Raw genomic sequence first — 26444 nt, forward strand, 5'->3', positions numbered from 1 at the left:
AGAAGTTCCATGGGCCAAGTTCCATGTTGACAGTCACTGGGAAAGCAGGGATGATGCTGTGACTTCGGCCTGCCGTGGGAGCTGGCCTACTACCTCTCCCACACCCTCTTTCCCCTGAGAGCTTAATCTCTTGTGTTCATACCAGTGCTGACTACCTTTCTCATTTTCAGTCTTGTCTGATAGTCAAAGCTGTCTTTGTCCTAGCAGCTTAGTTTTCAAAGCCCCCTTTGAACAAAGACCACAAATTATTATTCACATCAGCAATAGCCATTTCCACCTAAGATATAAAAGAATGAAAGTGCTTTATGAGCCTGTCTCTCTTAGCACTGAAACGGCACAGCTTTTGGGTTTCCTGTGAGTTGTCTAATGTTATTTTTGGGTGTGCCTTCTGTAGCCAGTCTGTCTCGGTCAGCCTTCCTGTCTCAGAGGTACTACGAAGACTTAGATGAGGGCAGCTCCGCGTCATCTGTAGCTCAGCCTCTGGAGGGAGAAGATGCCCGGCCAACCTGCAAAGAGGACGAGGCTGTGGTCCCAGTCCCTCGGCATGCCCCTGTGGTCCGCACACCTTCTATCCAACCCAATCTCCTGCCTTTTGCAAAGCCTCATCCGATTCATAGTTCTTCACCTGCTGTGATTAGCCCTTCAGGTAAGTCACCAATTCAGACCCTGCCCATGGAGGCCTGTTGCTGGAGAGCTGCATGTGCGTGTCACAGTAGTCACCCTCTGCATTGTGTGCTCACTGTCAGGGCTGTGTCACAATGACCTCTAGTAGAGACACAGCCTGAGGTACAGGAATGAAGCCATGTTATAGAGCAGCTTGCATCCCTCTAGGTTTCTACTGCTGGGACTCACCAGGGTGTAGACTTTAGACAACTGAGTTCCCATTCATTTCTGCTAATATACCAAAAATTAGAAAACCAATTCTAAAGGTATAAGTTCTCTTGAAGTGGTGGTAAGGCTACTATGAAATAAACGACTCTGAGGTTACACACAGTAACAGCTTAACTCTGCCATCCACTTTGCTTTGTTAACATAGGTCTTCAGAAGTAAGGGAGAGGGATGTTTGCCTCAGCGTAAAGCGCCATTCAGGCTCAGTCTTCTGTGAGCAGTTGTGGGCGTGAGCTCAGGGCTCCCCAGCTCCAGTGCCCCATGTCATAGTCACCCACTGAGGCCCTGTGCATTGTGTGCTCACTGCTGCAGGGCAGTGTCGGGGCCTTGTGCCATAGTGACCTCTAGCAGAGACACAGGGCTGAGGTACGGGAACAATCTCTTTACAGGAAATCTAGCTCTCTGTTGTTGTAAATGTTCTCTGTAATGCTAAAACATTTTAATTTAAAGAATTTTTTAAATTTTTAAATTAATACTTTTTAATTTTAGTGTTTTTGTATAACTGAACAGAATTTACCATTTAAACTTTCCTGTTTCCTTCATTGACACCATTTTTCTGATAATTTTTCTTTTCCTTTAGTCTCTACGTCAGCCACCAAAGTTCTTCCTCCAGGAGTGGACAGCACGATGCTGGCAACTAAAACAGTAAAGCATGGTGCGCCAGGTCCTTCCCACACGGTTGCAGCTCCCCAGGCTGCGGCTGCTGCAGCCCTGAGACGACACATGGCCAACCAGGCACCAGGTAAGACTACAGCCCCATTGCTAGGAGAGCGATGGTGAGCTGTCCAGGTTACAGGCTTGGGCTTCGAGGTGGGAGACAGCTGGCTTTCTTGCCAGTTCTTAGAAGAGACGGCTGGTTTGATGGCCTTCATCCCTGTGAGGGGATGATGAGCTTCCAGGAGGCAAAGACTAGGTCTCAAGTTTTTTTGCTTTGAAAGGGAGGTATTAGATGTACCACACATAGTTTTATGGAAAATCAATGAATTTTGATGCTGATTTCTTACTTTTGTTTGGCAATCCTCTGCGTTACTCCTAACTTGATCTTGGAAATTAGAGCATCTGACATCATCAGAACAATGTTGTAAGGACTCCAGGCACTGGCAGGGAGGCTGCACTACTGTGTGTGTTTCTGTGCCAGCACTGAGAGAGCAGCAAGTGTTTACCAGAGCTCCACCTTTCCAGCTGGCTGTTCTGCACTGACGTTGTCACTGGCTTTAGTTAGGACAGTGACTTAGCTGAGCAGGACTTAGGTCTAGGGAGTGGGACTCAAGGCTAGTTGTCACTGCTTGTCACTTTGGCAAGTGGTTCTCATTCAGAGGCTGGCTATTCATCTTCCAGCTGTCTCCGAAACTGTAGTAGAGTTACTGTCTGGGAACATTAAAGAAGAATCTTGAAAGAAAACACCCCACAAGGACATGTTATCTACTCCCCAAATGTGAGGAGTGCCAAGGTTGAAAACTATTAGTGCCAAATATGTTCACTTGAGACTTTCTGAGACACGGTAAACTCATACAGCTAGGAAAGAATGGTTAGCCAGACGGAATTGCCCGGGCCACTGATCCCAGCACTCGGGCTGACAGAAGCAGATGGTTACCATTTCACAGCCAAATGGGGATGTATCATGAACTTGGGGTCTGCCTAGGATATAGAGTGCATCCCCATCTCACAAACAAAAAACTAAAGACCAGGCTGGAGAGATGGCTCCGCGGTTAAGACTGCTCTTCCGAAGGTCTTGGATTCAAATCCCAGCAACCACATGGTGGCTCACAGCCATCCGAAGTGAGATCTGACTCCCTCTTCTGGGGTGTCTGAAGACAGCCACAGTATACTTACAAATAACAACAAATAAGCCAGGCGGTGGTGGTGCACGCCTGTAATCCCAGCACTCTGGGAAGCAGAAGCAGGCAGATTTCTGAGTTCGAGGCCAGCCTGGTCTACAGAGGACAGCCAGGGCTATACAGAGAAACCCTGTCTCGAAAAAAACAAATCCAAAAAAAAAAAAAAAAAAAAACCCAAATAATAAATAAATAAATAAATCTTTAAAAAAACAAACAATAAAAGACCATTAAATAGCAATAAATCAGGTTTAAATAGAAGCTTCTTAAGGTAAACACATAATAAAACACATAATAAAAACTAAAGACAGCTCGTAAAGTGCATGCAAGCTTTCAGAATGTACTTATTTCCGGGACAGATAGGACCCTGACATTACACTGATCAGGTCCCTCATCTAGCTGATCATTTATAAAGTTCACATTTGTCAGGGTTTAGGATGGTGTACTCAGCAGGAAATACTGTGACCTTCACACTGTCTCTTGGAGCACCTTTTTAAAGTGGCGCCGATTTCACGAGTTAAGATGAATTGTGGCAGTCTTGGGGGGCAGTGGTAATTCTCCCAGCTCTCCGGCTAGGGAAGGCAGTGAGCGTCCCACAGATCCACAGGCGGCCTGACGTTTGCTCAGGGGAGACTCGAGAGTCTGCTCAGCCTTTCCAAACCCTCAAAGTTGATAAAGTATGATGCAAACGGAAGAGAAAAAGGATTAGAAAGCTGGCGGAGGGGAGGAGCACCTGTGCTAGCACCAGGAAGCAAAGTCAGAATGTGAGTCTAGCCTGTGCTACTTTAGGCAACGTCTGTGTTTGCACATTGACCCAGAGCCTGGCACCTCACAGGCCCATGGGAGAGGGGGACAGTGAATGCACAGCATCGCCTGTGCTGGAAGCTATTAATCCTCTGGGCGTTGCCACCCCTTTCAAGATGAGCCAGAGGTGTGTCAGGTATCTGGGTTCTGCTGCAGAAAGCTGGCCAGGGGCTTGTCCCTCTATGCCAGCAAGTTTATTAGATGGGAGGAAGTCCATTCCTTGGCCTCTGGTGATAGTCAGCCAGGTGTTGTATTGACTGCTCTGCTGACTAAGATTTCCTTTGTCTGAGGTTGGTGTCTGCTGGAGGTTATGTCTGGGCATTCATTTCTTCGAATTTGTACAGAAAAGGATTTTTAATTCTCTATAGGAATTAATGTGGTTCTCCCCTCTCTGTTTCCATAGCTGTGAGCACTCTGACCGAATCAACTTTGAAGAATGTCCCTCAGGTGGTGACTGTCCAGGACCTGAAGAGTAACCCCTCACCCCCTTCCCCGGCTGTGGGGTATGTCATGGTTCCTCAGTGTGCTCGTCCTACGGTTGCTGCCGTGGAGGCGCTTTGTCTGAAGGGAGCACTGCTGTGGCAGCTTTCAGACCGCCCTGGACTATGGAGGGAGGGATGGGCAGCCAGTACTACATTTTAGGAAGGTGGACTTTTCACCTTGCCTGGGCATCCACTAAAAACTAAGCCAGGTGCGAAGTTGGATGGACCCAGTTTTTTAATGTTCTCAGGGTTCCAAATTGGCCTTCAGGTCCTGTGGACCACTGTGTAAAAATGGTGGGCCATGGAGAATAACAGTGCCCTCGCTGACTTCCTCTCTCCCAGCATTCCAACTCTTAACATTTTTCATGAAGAAACAGTATTTGAGAAGCAAGCAAGCAACACTTGCAGAACTTCAGATTTTTGAATTAGGCAAGATCCTTGCCAGAGCTCACTTGCCTTTAGTTTCCACCATGGCTCATGTTGTGTGGTGCCCCCCACACACACACCCAGGGCTCATGTTGTGTGGTGCCCCCCACACACACACCCAGGGCTCATGTTGTGTGGTGCCCCCCCCCACACACACAGGGCTCATGTTGTATGGTGCCCCCCCACACACACACACCCAGGGCTCATGTTGTGTGGTGCCCCCCCCACACACACACATACCCAGGGCTCATGTTGTATGGTGCCCCCCCACACACACCAAGGGCTCATGTTGTGTGGTGCCCCCCCCACACACACACACCCAGGGCTCATGTTATATGGTGTCCCCCCCCACACACACCCAGGGCTCATGTTGTGTGGTGCACCCCCCACATACACAGGGCTCAGGTTGTATGGTGCCCCCCACACACACACCCAGGGCTCATGTTGTGTGGTGCCCCCCCACATACACACACCCAAGGCTCATGTTGTATGGTGCCTCCCCCCAGGGCTCATGTGTGGTGCCCCACTCCTTTTAACCAGGGCTCATGTTGTGTGGTGTCCCCTTTATATGTGCTCTTACATTTCCCTTAGCAGCATTAGTGAGTCCTCCTCACTGCACAAATCCTCCCTATGCTGTCTGGAAGAGTTGGGGGACATAACTACCTTGAATGGGAGATCATCAGGGACTAGTATTTTTAGGGGACCCAATGTTATGTTCCCATGGATAGTCAGAGGAAGGTGAGCAGCTCCAGACCGTGTTTTTATACTGTCTTCTTGATCACTGCCGACACTACAGAGCAGGCCTCCCTACCCAAGGCTCATTTTCTTGAGTGGCTTTGCCATGCCAGTGTTGGACTTTGCTGTCTGCATTTTGATCTCAGGGTCAAACCAAAGTCACCCTCTTTGCTGTCCTGTAATGACTTGAAACCTTCCTTGGGATGCCATTTGGACCAAGGCTGGTATTTGTGGTTGCTGTGAACTTTTCAGAGAACCGTGGACCGGAGTTTGGGAACTATAGCAGATTCCCACTATAGAGAAGGCCGGAGGCCACTAAAAGACAGAGTGTTTTGTAAGGCCAGGCATGTGGGCGCGGGGCGGTACAGGCTGGTACTTCTCAGACACTGGCCACCTACTACAGAAGAGAAGCACCTTTATCTGCTCAGCTCCCTCATGCTGCGCATCCCTGAGGGTGGGGCTTCCCTGGCTTTGCTCATCAACACAGATAGCCACCAGTGGTGGAGAATAAGTTTTTAAATCTTTTATTTATTATCTTCTATATGCATGTATGTGCTTGCATGAGTTTATGTGCACCGTGTGCATGTTGGAGCCTGTGGAGACCAGAAGAGAGTGTTAGAACCCCTGGAACTGGATTACCACTGTCTTTGTGAGCCACCCTACATGGGTGCTGGCAACTGAACCTAGGTCTTTTGCAGGAGCTCCTAACACTGGGCCATCAGAATCTGATAACATTTTCTCTTCCTTTCTCCATAGAGCTGGACTCTCTGATGTAGTTAGTGAGCTTAAACACCCAGTACCTAAAGCAATCTCTTTTTTATTTTCATTTTATAACTTTAATACAGTTTTTTAAAGATTTATTTATTTTATGTATATGAGTGCTCTATCTGCATGAACACCTGCAGACTAGAAGAGGGCATCGGACCCCATTACAGATGCCTGTGAGCCTCCATGTGGGTGCTGGGATTTGAACTCAGCAACCACTCTCTGGAAGAGCAGCCAGTGCTTTTAACCACTGAGCCGTCTCTCCAGCCCATTTTCTACAGTTAATCTTAATAATATTAATCTAGGAGCTAGAGAGATAGATAGCTTAGCGCTCATGTTGGGTGGCTTCTGATTGCTGCAACATCCTCTTCTGACCTCTGAGGGTACCCACGTGAGTACACACATATAAATGAAAGTACTCTTCCAAACTCTTGTTTTGTTTTGTTTTGTTTTAAGACAGGGTTTCTCTGTATAGCCCTGGCTATCCTGGAACTCACTCTGTAGACCAGGCTGGTCTCGAACTCAGAAATCTGCCTGCCTCTGCCTCCCAAGTGCTGGGATTACAGGCGTGCGCCACCACCGCCCGGCTCTTCCAAACTTTTTTTTTTTAAGATTTATTTATCTTCAGACATCCCAGAAGAGGTCATCAGATCTCATTATAGATGGATGTGAGCCACCATGAGGTTGCTGGGAATTGAACTCAGGACCTTTGGAAGAGCAGTCAATGCTCTTAATATTATAGCCCAGGTTGGCCTTGAAGTCAATATGTAGCTGAGAATGACCATGCATTTCATGACACTCCTGCTTCTAACGTCCCAAATGTCCTATTGTCTTTCTTCACTGTTAGCATGGTATTATTTTACTTTTTTAAATTTATATTATCTTTAATGATAAAAGTTCATTAACGGTCACTATTCAACTGTTGAGCAAAAGGTTCAATGCATGCAGCTAATATTCATATAGCTGTTTATGCATTATTTGGAAGCTAACAGGAAAAGAGGTCCTGCTTTTCCCATGTTAATGGATAAAGGGATCATCATCACGTAAACCTGGGTTCTAAACTACACTAAAGGCATGTATCTTGGCTGATATTATCACTAGGTCATGTTACCTAGTCTCATAGCCTTTCACATCTAAGATAATATGGACTCAGGAGACCATCAAGTAGTTGCTGAGTCTTGCAGCTGCTGCTGCTGCTACTGCTGCTCATAATAGCTATTGGCCATGTTTCATAGCCTTACATATCATGAATGTATTTTAGCAGATCAAATATTGAGCACTTTGTTAACAGTCTTCCAATCTGAACTCCTTTATGGTTTACATCACAATAAGTTTTTTACAATATAACTTTTCTTGCCTACTTTGGTTCCAGTTTGTGCTTGTTATCTTCCCTAAACTAGGCACTGCTCATACATCGGACCATTTTTTGGTGTCTAGTTCTGTACAATTCAGTATTGAAAACTTTTTGTTACTGAAACAGATTAGCTAGTTATCCTTCCTAAAATTTCCACATAGTTCTGGTGAGACACTCTTGTCGATCAGCATGAAGAGGCTAAGGCGGGGGCATGCCATAGTCCGGGTGAGCCTGGGCTACATAGAGCAAGCACCATTGTCTCAGAGGAGAGAGCTGTGGGGACAGGGCAGAGGGCGGAAGAAACACTTGGGTCAGACTGCTGCTCCCTTTGTTGATTTTCTTTTCCCACTGTAAAGCCCGGCTGTCTGTTTGGCGCAGCACTGGTAAAGCCCAGCCAGACTGAGCAGCGGCGGCCTGCCCCCCACCTTCCTGCTCTTGCTGGGCATTCTCTCTTCTGCCTCACACCCTGTGCTACATTGGTACAATATGACTGGCTGTCTTGTAAATGGAGGGTTTTTAAAGATTTATTTATTTTATGTGAGTACACTGTAGCTGTCTTCAGACACACCAGAAGAGGGCATCAGATCCCATTACAGGTGGTTGTGAGCCATCATGTATTTGCTGGGATTTGAACTCAGGACCTCTGGAAGAACAGTCAGTGCTCTTAACCGCTGAGCATCTATCCATCCCAAAAATGGAGTTTTTCAATTACTTTTTTTCATTTGTTTGTTTTTGAGATAGGGTTTCACTGTGTTCCTAATGGGTCTTGAACTCACAGAGATCCTCCTGCCTCTGTCATAGGAGAAACTAAGACTTTTAGACAGAGCCATTTCTTTAGAAGCAGGCTCAACAGAATTGACAGTAGCTGAGGCGTCTCTGTGGGCAGGCTTCTGGAATGCGTCGGTAGGTTTGGGCTCTGGTAAGCTAGTGACTCTCAGCATTCCTAATGCTGTAGGCCTTTAACACGGTGACTCATGTTGTGGGGACCCCCAACCATAAAGTTATTTTTGTTGCTAATTCATAACTGTAATTTTGCTACTGTTACTAATCATAATGTAAATATGTTTTCTGATGGTCTGAGGTGACCCCAGGGAAAGGAGCACTTGACCCCCAAAGGAGTCCTAGCCCACAGGTTGAGAGTGGCTGTACTAAATAAAAGTAACATACATGGAACACTGCTGCTCCATGGACTAACCCCAGCCCTGGAGGCAGAGGCAGGCTGACCTCAGACTTTGAGGACAGCCAGGACTACACAGAGAGACCCTTCCTCTAAATAAACGCCAATAAACAAGTGAATTAAGTAACATTTGCACTGCTTTCTCTCTTTCCCTGTAGGTTTGATTTTGTTGTTTATTTTCTTGATACGCTGTCCCCTTTCCTTACTTGCCTCACTTCCAAATGCATACCCAGCATTCCTCAACAGTTCATTGTTAGGTACATAATTATTTAGGTCTGCTTTGGTTCTGCCTTGTCATATATGCATATTTATTAAAAGATAGTCACCAATAGTTAAGGTTGTCCAGAAGAAGACCTAACTGTGTCTCTTGTTTTAGGCCACGTAAGCGAGCTGTTGAACTAAGTGAAAGAGTGAGTCTTCTGTTTTTTAAGCCCTTTCCCAGCAGTGGGAGGGATACTTACCAGTAAGGGATGGCCTGGGAACGCTGACTCGCCTCACAACAGCTCTGGTTCCCGCCGTGCTGTCTTCTGCTGTGCTCCTCTGATAGTTGCTTCCTTTTTTAGAGTCGTGTGTGTGTGTGTGTGTGTGTGTGTGTGTGTGTGTGTGTTGCATGGCTGTGTATGTATATATTGTGTGCCTGATGCCAGTATAGGCCAGAAGAGGGCGTTGATTCCCTAGAGTTGGAGTTGGAGGTGATGGTGAGCAGCCATGGCGATCCCTGGATTTGAATACGGCTTCTCTGCAAGTGCTCTTGCCACTGAGCAACTCTCCAACCCAGTTGTTTGATGGCTTTGTTTTTGATAATAATATACAAGCAGTGTCACACCTATGTCAGGTTCCTCTGCGTAGCCCTGGCTGTCCTGGAACTCACTCTGTAGACCAGGCTGGCCTCGAACTCAGAAATCCACCTGCCTCTGCCTCTCAAGGGCTGGGATTATAGGCGTGCGCCACCACCGCCTGGCAGGTTCCTCTTGTTACTCAAATTATGGCAGTGCTGAGCTTAGCTTTCCCAAATATTCCATGAACATTTCTTGTGTTGGCCTCCTTTGTTTGCCTGTTTGTGTGCGGTCCTTTGTGTACTCATTCAGGTGTGGACTGTTTGCCTCTTGACCCCTTTAGCCAAGAGGTAGATTTCTTGAAGCTAGTTTGTTGGTAGGTTTGTTGGTTGCTTGTGCCAAACAGCATTCCTCAACAGAGATGTCACATGATATAGTGCTATGGTTTGGTGCCTCCTGGTTTTGTGTTTGGGGATTCAGGACATACTCACATGTGGCATACTCACAAGTAAATAGAACAGTGACCATGCATAGCTATGCCTTCGTGATTCAATTACCATCATGTTGTCACTAAGGTTTAGCTACAAATATTTTTCAAATTTTGGATAAAATACTGTTTTTTAAAAGAGGTTTATTTCCCTTGTGGTTCTCTGAGCACAAACTGTTCTGTTAGCAAGTTGGCTAAATCCACTCCAGGGTCTTGGGTCCCGGCAGTTTTGCCAGCACATTCTGGGTCTCTGTTGTAGGAGGCAAGCACAGCACCTGAGGCCCTGAATGGTGGAGCATCTCAGGGCACTCCTCATCTTCATTTGCTTTGACAGAATCATGGGGGGGGGGGGGCTCATTGAAAATGAGTCTATTTTTCTTCTTCTACCTAATCCAGTCTGGGAAGATTATATGTCGTTTCACAGAGGATGTAGACAGATCATTAAGAACAAAGCTGTTTACTGATTTCCTCTTTCAAATGAAAAAAAATTTTTTTTGAGACCAGGTTTCTCTGTGTAGCCCTGGCTATTTTGGAACTCACGTAGAACAGGCTGGCTTTAAACTCAGAGATCTGCCTGACTGCCTCCTGAGTACCAGGATTAAAGGCATGTACCACCAGTGCCTGGTGTCAAATTAAGTTTTTGGTGGGAAATTATTAATAATCTTCCCTCAAATCTGAAAAAAATTCTAAAATCCCACATCTGACAACTAGAACTGCTACTATTCATTTCAGTTAAAGTAACTCTGCACTGAGGACAAGAGAAATTGAAAAACTTTTCCTAGGGGCTGGAGAGATGACTCAGACGTTAAGGTTTTCCAAAGGTACTGAGTTCAATTCCCAACAACCACATGGTGGCTCACAACCATCTGTAATGGGATCCAGTGCCCTTTTCTGGTGTGTCTAAAGATAGCAACAGTGTACTCACATAAATAAATCTTTTTTTTAAAAGCTTTTCCTAAATGATAAGAACTTTCATCTGTTCCTTAAGTACAGTAGTCAGGTTTAGTGAGAGGTTCCTTGGAAATTGGGATGTACCTTCGTTCACAGAGTAACCAAGATGGAGGCTAGAAACAGCAGGTGAGTTGTTGAATCCACCCAGTGCTGCTGTGTCGGCATCCATTCTTGACAGTGCCTTTGCAGTGTGTGCAGCTCAGCATTTGGCCTCACAATTCCTCTATTACATTTGTTTTTTTAGGCTTGAGAAAGAGAACCGAAACTTCCCCATCTAAAACCAGGGAGGCAGGAAGGGGAAATGCCAATTGTCCCAATACGAATAACATCTATTTTGAAATGGTTATAAATTGTAGGTAGGTAGGGAATTGTAGTAGATAAGAGGAAGTCAACAAGGTTGTTGGTTTGAATTTTATATAGTTGCAAATCCAGATTTCATTTAAAACTAGTTCTTCAGCAAAATGTCTGGTGAGTTTGGTGGGGTCCCCGACATCTATATGCTGCCCCCAAGTGGTTTCATGTATTGAGCAGGAACTGGCTGGGGGGTGGCCACGTCCGGCCCCAGCGGCGTCTGAGCATATGCTGTCTGTCTTTCAGCTCTTCAGTGCCACACTCAGCAGCCAAAACCCCCCATGCAGTGTTAACCCCGGTGGCTGCCAGCCAAGCCAAGCAGGTAACTTCCTGACGTGTTCTTTAGCAGGGTGTCTCTGTAACTGAAGATCATTTTATGATTTAAATGAATGTGGTTACTGTTCCATAGTTCCTGGCAGTCTTGACATGGTCAGCCAGCTGAGGCCATTGACTTTCTGGGCGAGTCCTCTTAGGCCATCTGCATTATTACAGAATGCTTGGATGAGATGTTTCAGTTTGCCCTTTTTGTTTTTCTTAGTGTTATCTCAGTCCATGCACCTGACTTGTACAGTAGGTGTTTAGGTGTGTCCCTTGAGACAGCCGCAGTCCAGTGAGTCACCTGGGCTCATCCAGTCAGTCATTGACAGACACCGCTGGGATGGAGGCTGACCGCCGGGCCCTTTGCTTCCTCCCCACTGCGCTGTTGGAAATCAACTTGGGTATGGGTTGTCTTACTCCTGCAGGCGGCTCTGACTTTTCACTGATTGCCAACAGTTAAAGAGTGAAAAAGAAAATAATAAAGCGGGGTGGGGGGGGGGCTGAATCAGGAGGAGGCTAGAAGGGAAAGCAAGCCTGTCTGGATCGTTCCCAGCAGTCCTGGTTCCTCTCAGGTCTGTCTTGGAGATGAGCCGCTTTAGCTGCACTTGAATCCAGAGTTTGAGACCACCATTAGCTGCCGACTGTGGGTTCCCAGCACCATCCTGTGCCTTAGCCTGCTTCTGTTGTCCATGGAGGACGGGCACAGATAGGAAGTCATACAGTGTGACAGGTGAGGCAGAGGCACTCGCTGGCTGCAGGTGGAAACCCAGGTGGTTCTCCTGCTCACCATTGTAAACTCACTCATTGCTGGGGCCGTGCTTTTCATCCGCCCATCCAGTCCTCTACCAAGTATTCAAGTGCTGTTCATGACTCACGCAGAAGCCTCCAGTGTGGTGGTACATTTTGTTACTTTTCCTTTCCTCCTTTTCTTGGGTAATTAAACTGAATTCAAGTATTCGTGTTTGCTTAGTTTGTTTTTACATTTCCGTTTCACATGTTCACTAATCCCAAGGTTAGCAGTTTACCATCAACATTTTTCTTATGTTCTGTACAGGGGTCTCTTATAAATTCCTTCAAGCCGCCAGGACCCACAGCAACATCCTGTCAGCTGTCCTCTGGGGATAAAGCTGTAGGTGAGTCTACATGTCTGTGTCATCTGAGTGGAGACGAAAAGTGCTCCTGAGAGTTCCTTGTGTAGATCCCAGAGCCAATAGGCAGGAAGGCAAATGCCAAATTCCAAAGGCCTCAGCTCCGAGGAATTGTAAGGACGTAAGCCCTTTACCACTTGCTAAGCTTGGCATTTAGACTTTAGAGTCAGCATAAGGAAACTTTTGATGGTCTTTTTCTAATAGAAGCAATAGCAGTGTCCTTGTGCACTGCTGTGAGATTGGTGTTTAGAGAAGTTAGAGAGTTGAGCACTGTTCCTTCTTTGCAAAGGGAAAGGACTCTCATCCCTCTTGACGCCCTTGCGGTAAATCACTTTCCCTCCTTTGCTCTCCCTTTATTTCCCATCTCTTTCCCTCTCTCCTCCCCTTTGCTCCCCTCTCTTCCTTTCTCTGTGAGACCCTGAGGGATATATCCCATGGAGCTCAGTCATGATGTAGCAAGTTTGCTGTGTAGCCTCTGCCTTCCCAGTGCGAGCAGTCTGGGCATGTACTGCAGGCCTGGTTCTGTACAGTGCAGGACTGTCTTTGTGCTAGGGAAATACTCCTCCAACTGAGCTGCATTCCCAGCCCCTTCATAATGACTATTCAAAATCAGAAAAATAGATAAAATTCAGCATACTTGTTACAGGGTAAGACCCTGTTAGGTAAGCTAACAATACAAGGTTTTATAGCTTCACAGACTTGCCAGCTAACTGAAGCATAAATATTTTTAATTAAGTTACTTTTTACAGTAGCTGGAAGTGTTTCAGCGGTAGTATGAGTTGCCAAGGTTGTGCTGCTCCAGGGAATGACCTGACAGACTGGCAAGAAAATGAGGAAGACTGGCCAGGTGGGCTGCCCCAGCGCCCTGGGAGCGCAGCTTGTCTGCTTGTCTGCTGTCTCCACGTGAGCGGGAGCCGGAGGCAGGCTTAGTCCATGCCTCGGACCACGGAGGTGGGCTTAGTCCATGCCTCGGACCACTGAGGCGGGCTTAGTCCATGCCTCGGACCACGGAGGCGGGCTTAGCTAAGCTCGGTGGGACGGACTCTCTAGGAGCAGACCCTAGGCTGGGAGTCAGGGTGTGGGGAAAGCTACAGTGGGCGTCTTCTGCACAGACTGTCAACATTCACACAGACCAGCAGGAAAGGCTTGTCCTTTCCCTTTGGAGCAGAGGCATTGGTCTTTGGCATGGCCAGGATCCTGTCAAGCATTCCACATTCGCTGGGGACTCCATGGTTCCCCATACCAAACCACTGGAAGCCTCTCTGCGAGCATCTCCCTCAGTGTCTGCCGTGGATCTGTAGCCACTTGGTGGGGCACCCACGCTTCCGTTGCACAGCCTGTGCCCACTTAGTTCTGCACACACACTCTGTGTCTTTCATTTTCATTCACATCTGACAGCAGACTCAGAGACTGAACAGGACACAGCAGCTGTCTGCTTCTCATGATGGCCACCAGTCATTCAGACACTTCCTTTCTCTTTCTCCATCTTGCAGAACCTAATTGACGTTCTAAGTGTTCCTTAGACCCACACACATACACACACACACACACCAGGCACTTCCTTTCTCCATCATGCAGAACCTAATTGACTCTCTAAGTGTTCCTTACACACACCACTATAGGCCAAGACAAGTTTAGTGGGTTTAGGTTAATGTTTTTGAAAAAAGTTTCAAAAGGCATGGTCTTCCTTCTCTGAAGGACTTTATTACCTTAAAGTTGAGACTGGAGGAGTCCTAAGACCTTCGCAGCAGGCCTGTCTCAGGCCATTTGGCCTGCATCTCTCAGCCCCTCACTGGTCACTGCTGCCTTCCCTTACAGGTGATCAAGGCTTAAGAGAGCTTTTCTCTTAGGCTGGAAACATCCCTGAAAATCCAGCATGCATTGCAGAAACCTTGTCTTTTTTATTTGAGATTAAAGTCTCACAAGGTAGCTCAGGCTGACCTGTATGTAACTCACTGTACCTAGCTCACTGTAATTCAGGCTAGCCTTGCCCTTGAGCGGAGAGCATTCCTCCTGCTTCAACTCCCCAAGTGGTTAAAGGCGTGAGTCACCATACCTACATTTCTTTCACTAGTGCTTGCTTGCTCTCTCCCTCTCTCTCTCCCTCCCTCCCTCTTTCTCTCTCTCCCCCTCTCTCTCCCTCTCTCCTTCTCTCCTTCCCTCCCTCCTTTCTCTATCCCTCTCTCTCTCCCTCTCTCTCTCCCTCTCTCTCCCCCCTCTCTCCTTCTCTCTCTCCCTCCCTTCCTCTCTCATTGTATGTGTATTTCTGGAAGCTGTAGAATAAAGAACTCTCTTACTCATTAGTAATAGGAATACTTTCTTGTAGCCAGGTGGTGGCAGCATACACCTTTATTCCCAGCAAAGGCAGGCGGCAGGCAGGTCTCTGAGTTCAAGTCTAGCCTGGTCTACATAGTAAATTTCAGGTCAGCCACAGTAATACAAAGAACTCTTGTCTGGAAAGGAGGGTAATTCTTGTTTTACTGATCATGACATGGTTATATGCAAAAATGTCAGTGTAAAAATATAACATATAAAAAGTGAAAGCTGCCCTGGGGTTCCATTTTAAAGGTGCCCTTAAGAATTTTATGATCCCAGACAGTGGTAGTACACCTTTGATCCCAGCACTCCAGAAGCAGAGGGCAGGGACTTTCTGTGAGTTTGAGGCCAGTCTGGTCTAGAGTGAGTTCCAGGACAGCCAAAGCTACACAAAGAAACCCTGGCTTGAAAAAACAAACAAGAATTTCATATCTGTCTTGAGGTATTTTGTTTGTTTTCTTAGAATTGTTAAATCATGTAGTAGAAGGGACAAGCATACCATAGTGCCCTGTGGATGTCACCTCCTTTCACCATGTAGGCCCCAGGGATCCAACTTCCAGTGTCAGGCTTGACAGCAAGTACCTTTCCCTGCTGAGCCAGCTCTCCTGCCCAGGGCCTCTTTTGAGACAGCAGCAGGTGATCCTGTGTGCTCGGGACCGCTTCCCCACCCTGCCGGCCCCACTGCAGTCGAGCGTTCCATTCCTCTTCCTTGCTGGCAGATTCACCTTTCTCATTTATGGAATGGCTGCCTAGGATTGCAGCTGAGCAGCGCTCTGCTGACAGCTGAGATGCATCTTATATGTTAGTCGTGGAGAAGCCTGCACCGAGCATCTTTCTACAACCCACATGCATTTCAGTGCTGAGTGAAGCTTGACTTGCGGCTGATAGTCAGTGTCCGCTTAGTATCTACGTCTAGAATGATCATGTGTAGCAAGTGTCCATTAACTCTGTAGGCTAGAAAGGAAGGGAGGAAAGAAAGAGAAAGAAAACTGGTATTTCGCCATCTGTAAAGAGATCTGACACCCTCCCCTGGTATGCCTGAAGACAGCTTCAGTACACTCACATATAGCAATAAATAAATTCTTTTGAAAAAATGAAAGAAAAGAAAACTGGTATTTGCTATTTGCTGAATTTCAAAAATAATAAATAAAACCTCTGGAAAAGGCAGAAATGTATAGATATCTGTGAGGCCTTGCTTAGAAATGCTCGCTGTATCAGCTTGCTTATCTTGGGGTTTTCTCCCTATGTGTAAGAAAAGCGTTTGCCCGTCAGTCTGTGTAGAGGATTCTATCCTCAGCTCTGGAGTTAGGCTGCATGGAGGTTGTTTTGCTGTCTTTTCTGGAAAGGAGACTGTGTCATGCCTTGACAGAACCAAAGAGCAAGACTAAGAGTCCTTGAGCACAAGGTGACACGCCAGCCTCCCTTGGCTTGAGGCTTGTCATAGGATACACTGGAGGTTCCAGAAACTGGGGCTGTGACTCTGAACAGCAGCACACAATCCGAGCTGTAGCAAATTACAGACCAGAACAGCACTCTTAACTGACTTTGGAATGTCCTTATTTTGTCCATTTCAGGTCCAGGGACAGCCAAGACAGAGTCAGCTGTGACCTCGACTCCATCTGCTGTGGGACAACTTAACAAGCCTTTCTCATTCGCCTCCCCAGGGTCAGTGAGTGAACTTGGGTTGTGCTAAGTTGCTATCAGCCAGCTCCATGAAAGCCCTGAGCTCTCACGTCTGTGTCGGAACATGTGCACAGCGGCAGTGGTTGAATGTTTTAATTGGTGTTCCCTTGTGGTTCGGGGTTATCGTATTTACTGTTTTTAAGGCTGAGCCTCCTTTCTCCTGGCAGAGGATGTTCCCTCTAGGTCGTTGGTGCAGCTCACCAGGTGCTTCCATTCTGACACTGTTGAGTGATTAGTCAGACCACACTGGTTTGGGTCTCTTGATCTGTACAGAAAATACAGTGAAAGACAGTACCCATTCTAAAATTTGTATCTGTAAAGAGATGATAGGGGTTGGGGGCTCAACAGAGGCTCATTTAGCTGAGACTGGCCTCAAATTTGCTATGTGACCAAGGGTACCCTTAAACTCCTGAACCTCCTACCTCTGCTTCCTATGTACTGGGATTGTAGGATGACCCACCAGCAGTGGGGGTCTGTTTTCAAGAAACAGTGACAGCTGTGGAGTGGATTTGAGAATCAGAATCACAAGGTGAAAAGACTGTAAACCTCATGTGTTACTCGTTAACGACTGCAAGTGCCATTTTGTAGGTAAAAGCCAGGCAAGTTCTTAGCTTGCCAGAATCAGTGACTGCCATCCATGCCTGCCGGCACACTTGTTGCCACTGAAAGGCTGTGTGTTGTGTGTTAGGGAATCCCCTAGTGCCTCTTTCACTGTCTGCCTCTGAACTTGGGCTCCATTCACCGCACTCGAGTTCTTCCGAGTAATGAGTTTCTGCACATCCTTCAGCGTGCAGCAGAAGGGTACTCAGTTAGCTAGGAGGAGGGGCTGTGCACACTTTCCACTGCTGTAAGTCATTGCGTCTCTACATCCCAGGGATGACTGAAGCAAATCTTAAGAGAGCAGGTCAAAGCCAAGTATTACCATCCTTTACAAATATAATAATTAATCCTTATGTCTTGAAAATGATAGTGCTCTTCCAATTTGTAAAAGAACGCTGGAAATATTTGAGTCAGAGAGCCAATAGCCGATGTATTTGTTAAAATTTCTTTGCCAAGTTTGAGGCCAGCCAATAAAGAAAAAGATTTTTGCTTTTTAGTGTGATAAAAAATATGTAGCATATCCTTAGGAGGTTTTTGTCCATTTGAGGATAGCAACAATAAATGACAAAACCTGAATTATACATTATAAATTATAAACCTTTTATTCTCCTATAGTAACAGTTGCCTCTGAGGCGCTGCCTCCGCCTGCTAACCTAGGCCTAGTCCTGGGAGCTTCGCTGTCATACAATCCAGCCTAGGCGTGGAATGGTTTCCGCCTCTGCGGCTTGCTGCTGATGACAGGCTCTCCCTTCCTGCAACTCTGGCTGGCTGGTTCAGCTCCGTTCTTCTGGCTCAAACTCCTCCCCAGCTGACTGTTCAGTCTGGCTTTTCTCTGAATTGCTCATCTTGGCCTCAAACTCACTCTAGCAATCTTTTCTAACCCTCCGGTTCCTTCTCATTCTCTGGCTTGTTCTGTCTTCACCTGTGTTTCTCACTTCAGTTTGTCTCTGTAAATCTCTCCCAGTAACACTGCCTCCTTCTCCCTCTCTACTGCTCTACTCTTCCTCCTGTGCTGTCTGTCTCTCTAGTAGCTTCCCTTCCCTCTCTCTTCTCGTGAGAGTTGGGCATATCCTATTCTGATATCACTTTTAGATATGTCTGCTTCTTTCTGCAAACTAAATTTACCTTCATTGTTTGGGATTAAATGTATTAAGAGTCTGTATTACAGTCAGAGGGATTAAAGGGGTATGCTAAGGGTTGAGCCACACCCTAAACAGGTTCGGCTATCCTGTCTCACTGAATACTGACATTATTTGCTGTATTGGAAAGGCTTGCTGCCCCATGTGGCATGGGAAGCCTGCATTCTTGCTGCCGTTTGAACTCTGCCTGTCGCTTTGTACTGCTGCTGCATTCCCTGCACAGTACCTCTCCTCACATGCTTCTGGGCTTGAGGAGATGTCCAGAGAGTCTCCTTTCTGCTCCCTGCCAGCCTTCCTTCCACTCACTAGGCAAGTGTCTGCTCCAGTGTTGCCTATACATGCTTAGTGAGTTGTTACTCCTGCACTTTACTTTCTTAAAAATAAGTCTCTTCCCAGGCCTCCTGTGGAAACCCAGCCTTCCAGCCAAAGCCTTCCTGCTGGGCATCTCTGAGATGCATATTTTAACTTGGCTGTTGCTGATCACTAGTTGTAAATTCATCAAGGTCATATTGTATGAATGGATTATACGGAAGAATATTTAAAAGCTGATGCTGTGTTGAGTTTGCTCCATTTTAACTTCTTTTTCTACTTTTCCACTCCTCAGGACCTTTACTTTTGGGACAATCACACCAGCCCCATCCTCTAGTTTCACTGCTGCATCAGGTACAGTCCCATGTTGCGTAGTGTCCTCTTGTGTCCCCTCCTGGGAGAGACGCTGTATGTGATTATGCACTTTCATTGAAACTTGGGGTTCTTTTTCAGTTGTGCAATCAGGTTGGTGGTGATGATGTACATCAGAGACATGGTGAAGGGCTGAGAGTGGCTTGGTGGCAGGGCGCCTTCCCAACACACGGGACACCCTGGCTTGAGCTCATAGCGGCAGGGCAATAGCAGAGTGTTTAACCCAGCCTTGGTGTGGGACTGCTGAGGTGGCTCAGCACTTGGGCCAGGCTAAGCATCTCCATGTCGTTCCTGGGACCCGCATGGTAGAAGCAGAGAACTGATCCCCCCTGAAAGTCACCCTCTGCCTGCTACATTCTCTGGGACGTGCAAACATGCACAAAAATAAAATACTTTAATGCAATAATATTTTTAAAGAACCTGTTGTGATGGAGATCTGTTTACATAATTATAAAAAGGGAAAAGACTTGCCTCGCAGAGTCTCATTTGCTGTAGCATTCATTCTAAGTTAACACACAGACTTGGTCCCAAGAAGAGGTGGGCATAGTACCATGCAAGTAAAAGTTCAAACCTGGTCCTAAACACTGGTGCACATAGCATGTGCTAGGAATCCAGACCCACCCAAGAGAACAGTTTTGTCACCTTCCTCCAAGCTCTCTAAGGAATGAGATAGATTTTTATTTTATTCAAAAGGAAGCTTTATTGTGATATGTTTTTATCAGGAAATTGTGAGCTACAAACTGTACAATAGAGTTTCAAATCACTCCAGGGCAGCCGGTGCAGTTGTGCTGCATTTCCTTTGCAGTTTTGTCTTTAGCTAGTTCTCATGTAACTCATGTCTTCTGTCACCTTTGCCGCATCTGCTGACACAGGTTTAGAATCTCAGCTACTTAGAATCTGAGAAAGGAATCTCTCAAATTTAAAGCCCATCTAGGCTAAGGAGTTGGTCAAGGCCAACCTGGGCAGCATAGCACTGGACTTCCTTTAAATAAAAAGTAGAAAAAGGGTCACTAGTGTGACCCTTGCTAGGGGGCAGGGGTCACACTAGTGACTTGTGGTTTGCTGTGCTTTATAATTGGTCTACTCTTCTTTAGTGTATTTCTGGACTATGTATGTGTAAATAAGATATCAGTCATCTTTAGTTTTTTAATCAACAAACCTTTTCTATGTGTTTGCTGGAAATAGAACTTAATACTTGTATTGAACAAATCTTTTTTCAAAATTTTATTATGAGGCATGGTGTCAGTGTTGCTTTGAGAAGCAAGGTTTAAAGAAATAAAAGTCAGGGGGGCCGGAGAGATGGCTCAGAGGGTAAGAGCACCAACTGCTCTTCTGAAGGTCATAAGTTCAAATCCCAGCAACCACACGATGGCTCACAACCATCCGTAAAGAGATCTGATGCCCTTTTCTGGTGTCTGAAGACAGCTACAGTGTACTTACATATAATAATAAATAAATCTTTAAAAAAAAAAGTCAGGATAAGATGCAGTAGTAATCCTACATCTACTCTAAATCAGTACAATAATGTATAACAACACAAAATCCATAAACGACATTACCAATAATATAATGCCATACTCAGCAGGACCCTAGTAAGTAGCTTAGTTGCAGTAAAAATTGGGGACAATGTGTCCATTTCATGTATCCTAGATGTCACATGTTTGTTGTGATGTAGTGATCATAAACAGGACTTCATTCCTTGGCACTTGAGAACTGACTCTGGCAGTGCTAATGCTCCTGTGTGGAGCAAGTGCTCATTCTGCCCTTTCAGAGAACGCCTGCCATGAGAACTATAAGTCTCTTCCCTGACTGAAGAGAAAGATTGCCTTAGAAGGGCAATCAGGGGAAATGTGATGAATTCTATTTTCTTAAATCCAACTCTTCATGGTTTCTTTTTCTTGCTAGGGGCAGCACCCCCCACTAAAGAATCAAACCAGCTTGAGGCCTTCTCATTTGGCGGGGGAGGCAAACCTTTTTGTGAGACCATTCCTGGAAACTCCCCTGCCACTGGAGTCACACCAGCACCCAGCACGTCTGTAACAACTGGCTCTCTGGAAGACTCTGCTCTGTCCAGCAGCAAGTCTGCAGCTCCTTCTGAAACTACTGTGTCCACTGCCTCTAGCAAATTGGAAACTCCACCATCCAAGTTAGGAGAGCTTCTGTTCCCAAGTTCTCTAGCTGGAGAGACACTAGGGAGCTTCTCAGGACTGCGTGTTGGCCAAGCTGAAGATTCTACAAAGCCAGTCAGTAAGGCCTCCTCCACAAACCTAGCCGGAGCCCAGCCAGCGAAGCCCTCAGGGTTCAGCTTTCCTAGTACTTCAGTGTTAGGGAAGCCAGTGGAGCCCACTGTGGCCTCCTCTGCCAGCCCTGCCCCAGCAGCACCAGTCTCAGCTCTGAATGTGAGCACTAGCAGTTCCTCGGCCACTGTCTTTGGCAGCGTGCCCCTTACCAGTGCTGGACCTTCCGGGCTCATCAGTTTTGGTGGGGCCTCTCTGGCTAGCAGCAAAGCTAGTTTCTCATTCGGAAACCAACAGACTAGTACAGCATCATCAGCTGCCCCAACATCGACCTCAGTTGCCCCTTCCCTTCCAACATCTTTCCCTTCTTTGTCATTTGGTGGCCTCCTGAGTTCACCATCAGCTTCTTCCCTGCCCGTGTCCTCTGGTAAGAGCCCAGAGGAGGCCACACCACCAGCTGTGTCTGACAAGTCAGACCACAGTGAAGTTTCAACAGCAGCACCCTCACTTCCAGTCCAGCCACAATCAACCCAGCCTCCCCAGGCCTCTCTACAGACTTCTGATCCTGTCAAAAAAGAGCCTGTTCTTGCGCAGATCACCGACAGCAGCCCCAGCAGACCAGCATCTTCTGCTAACCTTGTGGCAGCCACAGAGTCCACGCCAGTAGCCCCAGGGGGCCCTGACAGCAAGACGGAGGCAGTGTCTCCTGCGGCCACCTTTGCAGGGTCCGGACAGGCTACTGTGGCAGCAGCTGTTCTCCCAGGAGCAAGCTCGGCAGCCAACGAAGCACCGGCTACCCCCAGCACCGCCAGTGCTGTCTCCAGCAGCACCCCAGCTTCTGCCACAGAGGCAGCTGTATTTGGGACTGCCACTTCTGGCTCCTCAGTCTTTACACAGCCACCTGCTGCCAGTTCTAGCTCCGCGTTCAACCAGCTCTCCAGTAACACAGCCACTGCGCCCTCGGCCACCCCCGTGTTTGGGCAAGCGGCAGCCAGCATAGCCAGCACAGCCACTGCCACACCGCAGGCCAGCAGTTCAGGATTTGGCAGCCCCGCATTTGGTGCATCAGCTCCTGGAGTATTCGGACAGACAGCATTTGGGCAGTCCCCAGCCTTCGGGCAAGCAACAAGCAGCCCTGCAAGTGGCTTCTCCTTCAGCCAGCCTGGCTTCAGCTCCGTGCCTGCTTTCGGCCAGTCTGTCTCCACCCCTGCATCCACTAGCACAAATGTCTTCGGAGCCACCTCGAGTACCAGCAGCCCCAGTTCCTTCTCATTCGGACAGGCGTCTGCCAATACAGGAGGGACGCTATTTGGCCAAAACAACCCCCCTGCTTTTGGTCAGAGCCCTGGCTTCGGGCAGGGAGGCTCTGTGTTTGGTGGCACATCAGCCACTACCTCGACAGCAGCACCTTCAGGGTTTAGCTTTTGTCAAGCCTCTGGTAAGAATTTACAGAACATACTGACTCTGTTCTCGCCTGTGTTATTTAAAACATTTATAAAAAGCCTCCACTGGTCTTATAATTAAAAGAGAGGAGCTGGGTGTTGTGGTTCATGCCTCTAATCCTCGCTTAGAGGGTAGAGGCAGGAAGATCAGGAGTTCCAGGCTCTTGGGTACATAATACATTCAAAGCCATCCCAGGCTATATGAAATCCTGTTTCAAAAACTAATATCCAAGATACAGGAGGGCACTTGGTGCACATTTGGCAGGGCCTGCTCTATCCTGATTGGCTATAGCCTGTGGCTCAGGATTGCTCAGATCTTCCTCCTCAGCAAACTCTTGACTTTGCTGACCACAGACTACCAATTTCACAGTTAAAAAAATATACCTGAGCCGGGCAGTGGTGGCGCATGCCTATAATCCCAGCTCTCTGGGAGGCAGAGGCAGGCGGATTTCTGAGTTCGAGGCCAGCCTGGTCTACAGAGTGAGTTCCAGGACAGCCAGGGCTACACAGAGAAACCCTGTCTCAAGAAAAACCAAATCCAAAAAACCAAAAAAAAAAAACAAAAAAACTTTGCTGACCACAGACTACCAATTTCAGGTTTAAAAAAATATACCTGAGCTGGGTGGTGGTGGCGCACACCTGTAATCCCAGCACTCTGGGAGGCAGAGGCAGGCGGATTTCTGAGTTCGAGGCCAGCCTTGTCTACAGAGTGAGTTCCAGGACAGCCAGGGCTACACAGAGAAACCCTGTCTCAAAAAAAAAAAAAAAAAATCCCCCCACCCCCCCCCAAAAATATATATATACATATATATATATATATATATATATATATATATATATATATATATATATATATGTACATACATACATGCATACATACATGCCTGTTTGTTTAAGGCCACAGCAAGTCATTTAACTCTTAATTTTTTATTTTTATTTTTTTTAAAATTGGGAGTCGCATTAGAGGCTCAAAAACTGTCAGACTCAGGTAGGCTGACCTCATAGTAGATGTACAGGTGATAGAGTAGAGAGGATCCAGGTCTCCCCGTTTAGTTAATTGCTCTAGCGATAACTTGTATTTCTTCTTCCTTTTGGGAAACAGGCTACTTTGAATAGCAATTACACATACACAAAATACATGCATTGTACTATTTTTGAAGAGAAAACTGAATGCTTCATTCTGTATCCAATCTTAGCATCGACTTTTACTTCTAAAAGTTCCCGGTGGGCATGGTAATGTGGAAAGGTGTTCCAATTTTGGCTTCCTAGTGGTTCTCTTAGGAAAGGTAGTTCTTGCCAGTCAGTGGTGGTGTACATCTTTAATCCCAGTACTCAAGAGGCAAACGTAGGAGGAGGCCAGCCTGGTGTACAAATAGAGTACCAGTACAGCCAAGTTGGGATGGTGGTGTTCAGAGTTGTATTTCTCTACTTAGAAACCCTACACAGAAAAACAACAACACAAAGAAGAGAGGTAATTCTTTAGCAGTTAGGCTCCAGAAGAAACTAAAGATCAATGCTGATTCATTTTTTTTCAGAGATAGTTTATACGAAACAACTTATTTGTTAAAAGGAAATGTTTCCCTTTTAATGAGTGTTAAATTCTTTAAAAAAAAATAGTAACAGTTCTTCAGCTTATTTTTTTTTATTTATTTATTTACTTTATGCATGTGAGTACACAGTCTCTATCTTCTGACACACCAGAAGAGGACATCAGATCTCATTACAGACGGTTGTGAGCCACCATGTGGTTGCTGGGAATTGAACTCGGGACCTCTGGAAGAGCAGCCAGTGAGTGCTCTTAACCGCTGAGCCATCTCTCTAGTGTTAAATTCTTACCAAAACAACTAGAAAGACACAGTAAGTAGAGAAATACAACTCTGAACACCACCATCCCACCTCACCTCCACCTTAACCCTGAGACTGTGCAAACAAGTGATCCATCTGGGTGTGAGCATCTAGTGGGGGGGGCCTAAGACTTGCAGTAGAGTAAACCTTGCCACTGCTTGTCCTAAGCACCGAGGACTGGACTTTAAAATGTCTGTGCAAACATGAGTGAGCCTGCTCACCAAATTTGGAGCCTCCCAAGGGGTCTTGTTTAAACATAGAGTGCTTGGATGGATCCTGGGGCCGACCTCCAGTTGTCTGTTCTCACCCCTCTAATCGGCTCCAGAAATGAGCGGTGGAAACTCCACTCCCCTTAGATATAGGCCTACAGCACTTTGCCTCACTTTTGGGTGTACATGGCAGAAGATGACCCACTCTGATGGGGTCCAGTACTTGAGTATACGTAGATGAGGGGGAAATGATTCCTAGTGTAGGTCACTGGAAAGTTCTCTTGCTAGCCAAGATCGTGAGGGTAGCCACCCTGCCAGTTCCCACCACCTGGTAGGAGAGAAGACTTCAATTGTAGGGACTTTGTAATTTATATTACTTTCAAATGCTAACCGTGAGGTAAGAGCCTTGCAATTGGCCCCCCACATGTATGGGTTCTGTACCTGCAGATGTGGCCCTCCATGGATTGAAATAATTAGGAAAAATATGTGCTGACCATGTATACATTTTCTTGCCATTATCCCTCAGCAATACAAAGTAGCAGCTAGTTGACATAGTCTCTCCAGAATACTTCAGTGTACCTTATGTCATCCCAAAATGATGGAAGGTATGTGGGAGGCTGGACACACGGGCTCAGACAAACACCCCAGCACACCATCTCATGAAAGAGACTGCTAGGGCTATACAGAGAAACCCTGTCTCGAAAAAAACAAATCCAAAAAAACCAAAAAAAAAAAAAAAAAAAAAAAAAGACAGACTGCTTCATCCTCAGATTTTATATCTTGCTTGGAATTCTCAGAGATCTAGAACTGATCCCTTATGGGAACAGCTGTGTTTACATAGAATTTTCTCCATTTCCTCAGTGGAGAAATATTTTTTAAAAGTTGCTAATATATGTATTGACATTTCTGTGTGTGTGTGCATGCATGTGTGTAATGTATTTGGGTCTGAATCACACACATCTCCATGCCCTGTCTCATCCTCCACTCTGGAACCTTTTTTCTAACAACCCCCTCCTGCCTTCTGTTTCTTTTCTTTTTTTAATGACTGGCTGAGTTTTAATAGTTCGATTAGCTTTTATGAGCATAGGTATGGGATTACTCACTGGATAACAAACAACTTAACCCATAAGTACACTTCTGAAGAAAAATGGCTCCCCACCTCCAGCAGCCATTAACGACCAGTGGGTCCTCAAGTAGGCGCTAGGCCTTGTGTGTCCCTCCCTCCATTCTGGACAGTTAGCAGTAATCCTTGCTGAGTCCATGGGCTCAACAGCCATGCCAGGTTTAGAAAGCGGTTTTACTCTCTTCCTCCCGATGTCTTGCTGTTTCCCACGGTGCTCTGGAGCCTTTAGTCCATCTTAGGGTAGGACACCCGACAGTCACCTAGTGACTCAGCGTGGTTAGAGGTGCCTTCATGAACCAGCTGCCCACTACAAAAGCTGCTCTGACCAAGCCCGGGAGCCATGTTCATCCATGGGTATAAGTGCGAGGGTTCAGGAAGAAACTGGGCTTGTCTGTAGCAGAGCAGCAGCAGCCTCTTCCCTCCACGCACTATGACCTTGTCAGCCTGGGCTTTGACCCGCTTGTTTACAGTGCCAGGAATGAATTCCCTCCTGTGGAGCAGGCCTCACCTCTAGGCATGTGATCTGGGATTTCCATACATTCCTGCCACGGCTGCAGAAGTAGGCATGTTAGTGCTGGAGCACATAGGATTAGTACTGGGTTTCCAGCGGGTTAGTGCTGGAGCACATAGGATTAGTACTGGGTTTCCAGCGGGTTAGTGCTGGAGCACATA

At 46.6% G+C, this 26444-nt stretch overlaps 1 protein-coding gene across 3 annotated transcripts in view; it reads left to right on the top strand.

The window, feature by feature from the left end:
* Positions 1–26444, top strand: part of Nup214 (nucleoporin 214) — an 82032-nt gene that overhangs the window by 40150 nt on the left and 15438 nt on the right. For all 3 annotated transcript variants that reach the window (XM_052182142.1, XM_052182143.1, XM_052182144.1), the window contains exons 22-29: positions 395–646; positions 1469–1630; positions 3931–4030; positions 11278–11353; positions 12404–12482; positions 16388–16478; positions 18840–18898; positions 20822–22591. In XM_052182142.1, the coding sequence (XP_052038102.1) occupies positions 395–646; positions 1469–1630; positions 3931–4030; positions 11278–11353; positions 12404–12482; positions 16388–16478; positions 18840–18898; positions 20822–22591 (2589 nt within the window). The remainder of the gene's footprint in view (positions 1–394; positions 647–1468; positions 1631–3930; positions 4031–11277; positions 11354–12403; positions 12483–16387; positions 16479–18839; positions 18899–20821; positions 22592–26444) is intronic.

Source organism: Apodemus sylvaticus, chromosome 5, assembly GCF_947179515.1.
Source record: "Apodemus sylvaticus chromosome 5, mApoSyl1.1, whole genome shotgun sequence".
NCBI classification, from domain to species: Eukaryota; Metazoa; Chordata; class Mammalia; order Rodentia; family Muridae; genus Apodemus; species Apodemus sylvaticus.